Here is a 2,292-nt window from a genome sequence, read left to right as displayed (position 1 = left end):
GTGACATCCCACACCTCCCAGCATCCCACATCCTGTAGGAACGTGCACCCCACAGCATCCCCTGGCCTCCTGCACCCCGTGAAATCCCCCACCCCAGAGCATCCTGCACCATCCTGCATCCCACAGGATCCTATGGGATCACAGACCCTGCATCATCCTGCATCCTACAGCATCCCACATCATCCCACAGCATCCCACAGCATGCCACGGCATCCCACAGGATCCTATGGGATCACGGACCCTGCATCATCCTCCATCCTACAGCATCCCACATCATCCCACAGCGTCCTACATCCTATGGGACCATGGACCCTGCATCCCCTACATCCCACAGCACCCTGTGGGACTGTGGATCCTGCAGAACCCGCACCCCAGGGACCCCTCCCCACCCCAGAGACCTCTCCCCACCCCAGGGACCCCTCCCCATCCCAGGGCACGGAGCCCCCGCAGTCCCCCTGATCCCAGGACCCTCCTGTGGCCCCCAGCCCTGGCAGGATCGGACATGGGGACACACTGGGGACACACTGGGGACACACCGGGGACACAGGGACACACCGGGGGCTCTGTGCCAGCGCTGAACCCGCAGAGCTGTCCTGGGGGGTCCCCTCAGTTCTGGGGGTCCCACTGAGCCCCAACCCCGCAGTGACCCCAGGGCTGGACACTCACTGTCCCCATGGTGGGGTCTGGGGGGGATGGGGGTGTCCCTGTCCCCGGGGGGTCACAGTGGGGGCGGGGCACAGCAGGACACGCCGGGGGTCCCGGGGGGAGGGGGGCACTGAGCTGAGCCCCCGGGGATTAACCCCCCCTCTGCCGCCGCCCCGTGAAATAGGTCACCCACAGATCCGGGGCTGGCAGCGCTGGGAACCCCGGGGGCGGGGGGCGGGGGGCTCTGCCGGCGCGGACCCCCCACCCCCGGGCACTCACGTAGTCATGGAAGGCTTTGGCCTCGCTGGAATGCTCGCAGGTCTCGCGGCGGTCCGGGGCGGCGCAGTACAGATCCCAAAAAACGCTGGGAAAACGGGGTGGGGGGACGGGGGCAGCGGGTGAGGACCCCCCCCAATTGTCACCCCCTCCTCAGAGCCCCACGGCAGCGCTGGGGAGGGGGACCAGCGCCGTGTCCCCCCCTCGGCCGGGGCCTCCCGGCTCCGCCGCTGTTTTCCCTGGAAACGGTCGCTACGGCCGGAGCCCAAATTCCTGGGACTTTACATCAGGAGGGCCGGGATGAGGGGGGGTCCCTGCCCGCGCCCCCCGCCCGCGCTGGGACAGCAGCGGGGCCCGGTGCCCCSTCCCCGGTTTGGGGGTGCTGGCCGGGTGCCAGATTAACCCCCCGTTAATGAAGCGACCCCCCCAAATCACCCACGGAGCAGCCGCTGCCCCCCCGGAGCCCCCCAGGTGATGCCCACCCCCACCCCCATCCCCATCCCCCCCTCGGGGGGCTCCGCGCCCCCCCAGCTCCGCTCGGTGCCAAATTGGATCCATCTGGAGGAGCCGGGCGGGGAAAGGGGGGGCCCCCAAATCGCTGATGGGAAAAGCAGAGGGAGGGACAGGTTTATGGGGTACGAGGTGACGCGGTGCCACAATTGGGGAGGGGGCGATTCCCGGCCCCTTTTCCAGCCCCCCCGCTCTGCAATGGGGGGGTCCCAGCCCCCTCCCCACCCCCAGGACCCCCACTCACCACCACCAGGAGTGCAGGAAGCCGGGGGGCTCCCCCAGAGTGATGTTCTTCTCCCATCGGATCTGCGGGGAGGGACACGGGGAGGGGGTGTCAGCACCCCCCAACCCAGGACAGGGCTCCGGGACCCCCCGATGGGCGGCGGGGGAGGGGTCCGGGGGTGCCCCCTCCCCTCTTACCTCCGACAGGAAGGTCTGCGCGGATTTCTGGGCCCCCACGTGCAGCAGGTACTCGTAGACGTAAAGTGCCAGCCTGGGGGGGACAGGACGGGGACACGGCCGGGGGGTGTCAGGGACCCGCCACCCCCAGGGGACACCCCCAGGGGACACCCCCTGTCACCCACGGACCCCAGGGACGGTCAGCGCGGGGCCCCCGGCAATTAGTGCGCAATTAACGAAGGAGATTCGGTGTCACCTCCGTGCGGGGGACCCCCATGGTGACACCGAGTGACTCCCCCTGGTGACACCGAGTGACTCCCACGGGTGGCACCGCCCGCCCCCCACAGGAAGCAGCTCCCGCCGCTGGGGGGGCTCCAGGACAGGTGACACAGGTGACACAGCCACCACAGGGGTGACAGCCACCACGGGTGTCCCCGGGCAGGGACAGTTCGGTTCCCGGGG

The 2,292-nt window shown here is 69.5% G+C and overlaps 1 protein-coding gene across 1 annotated transcript; it reads right to left on the bottom strand.

Annotated features, from left to right (window-relative positions):
- Window positions 1-515: 515 nt before the first annotated feature.
- LOC130586653 (single-stranded DNA-binding protein 2-like) lies at window positions 516-2,107 on the bottom strand. Its single transcript, XM_057387527.1, has 4 exons — window positions 2,087-2,107; window positions 1,852-2,004; window positions 1,676-1,737; window positions 516-1,009 (listed from the first exon to the last, which is right to left on the bottom strand). The coding sequence occupies exons 1-4, from the start codon at window positions 2,105-2,107 to the stop codon at window positions 796-798; spliced, it is 450 nt and encodes a 149-aa protein (XP_057243510.1). The 3' UTR covers window positions 516-795.
- Window positions 2,108-2,292: the final 185 nt, after the last annotated feature.

Source organism: Malurus melanocephalus, unplaced genomic scaffold (genome assembly GCF_030028575.1).
Source record: "Malurus melanocephalus ecotype Western Australia unplaced genomic scaffold, MMel_1.1 scaffold_1241, whole genome shotgun sequence".
NCBI classification, from domain to species: domain Eukaryota; kingdom Metazoa; phylum Chordata; class Aves; order Passeriformes; family Maluridae; genus Malurus; species Malurus melanocephalus.
Note: the sequence above shows the minus strand (reverse complement) of the source record. Positions and strands in the feature narration are given on the sequence as shown.

Coding starts and splice junctions, on each gene's coding strand:
- LOC130586653 (XM_057387527.1), bottom strand. CDS start 2,107: ATGGGGGTCCCCCGCACGGAG. Junction 2,005..2,086: donor TGGGGGTCCCCCGCACGGAG/GTGACACCGAAT, acceptor CGTGGGTGACAG/GGGGTGTCCCCTGGGGGTGT. Junction 1,738..1,851: donor CGCAGACCTTCCTGTCGGAG/GTAAGAGGGGAG, acceptor CCCTCCCCGCAG/ATCCGATGGGAGAAGAACAT.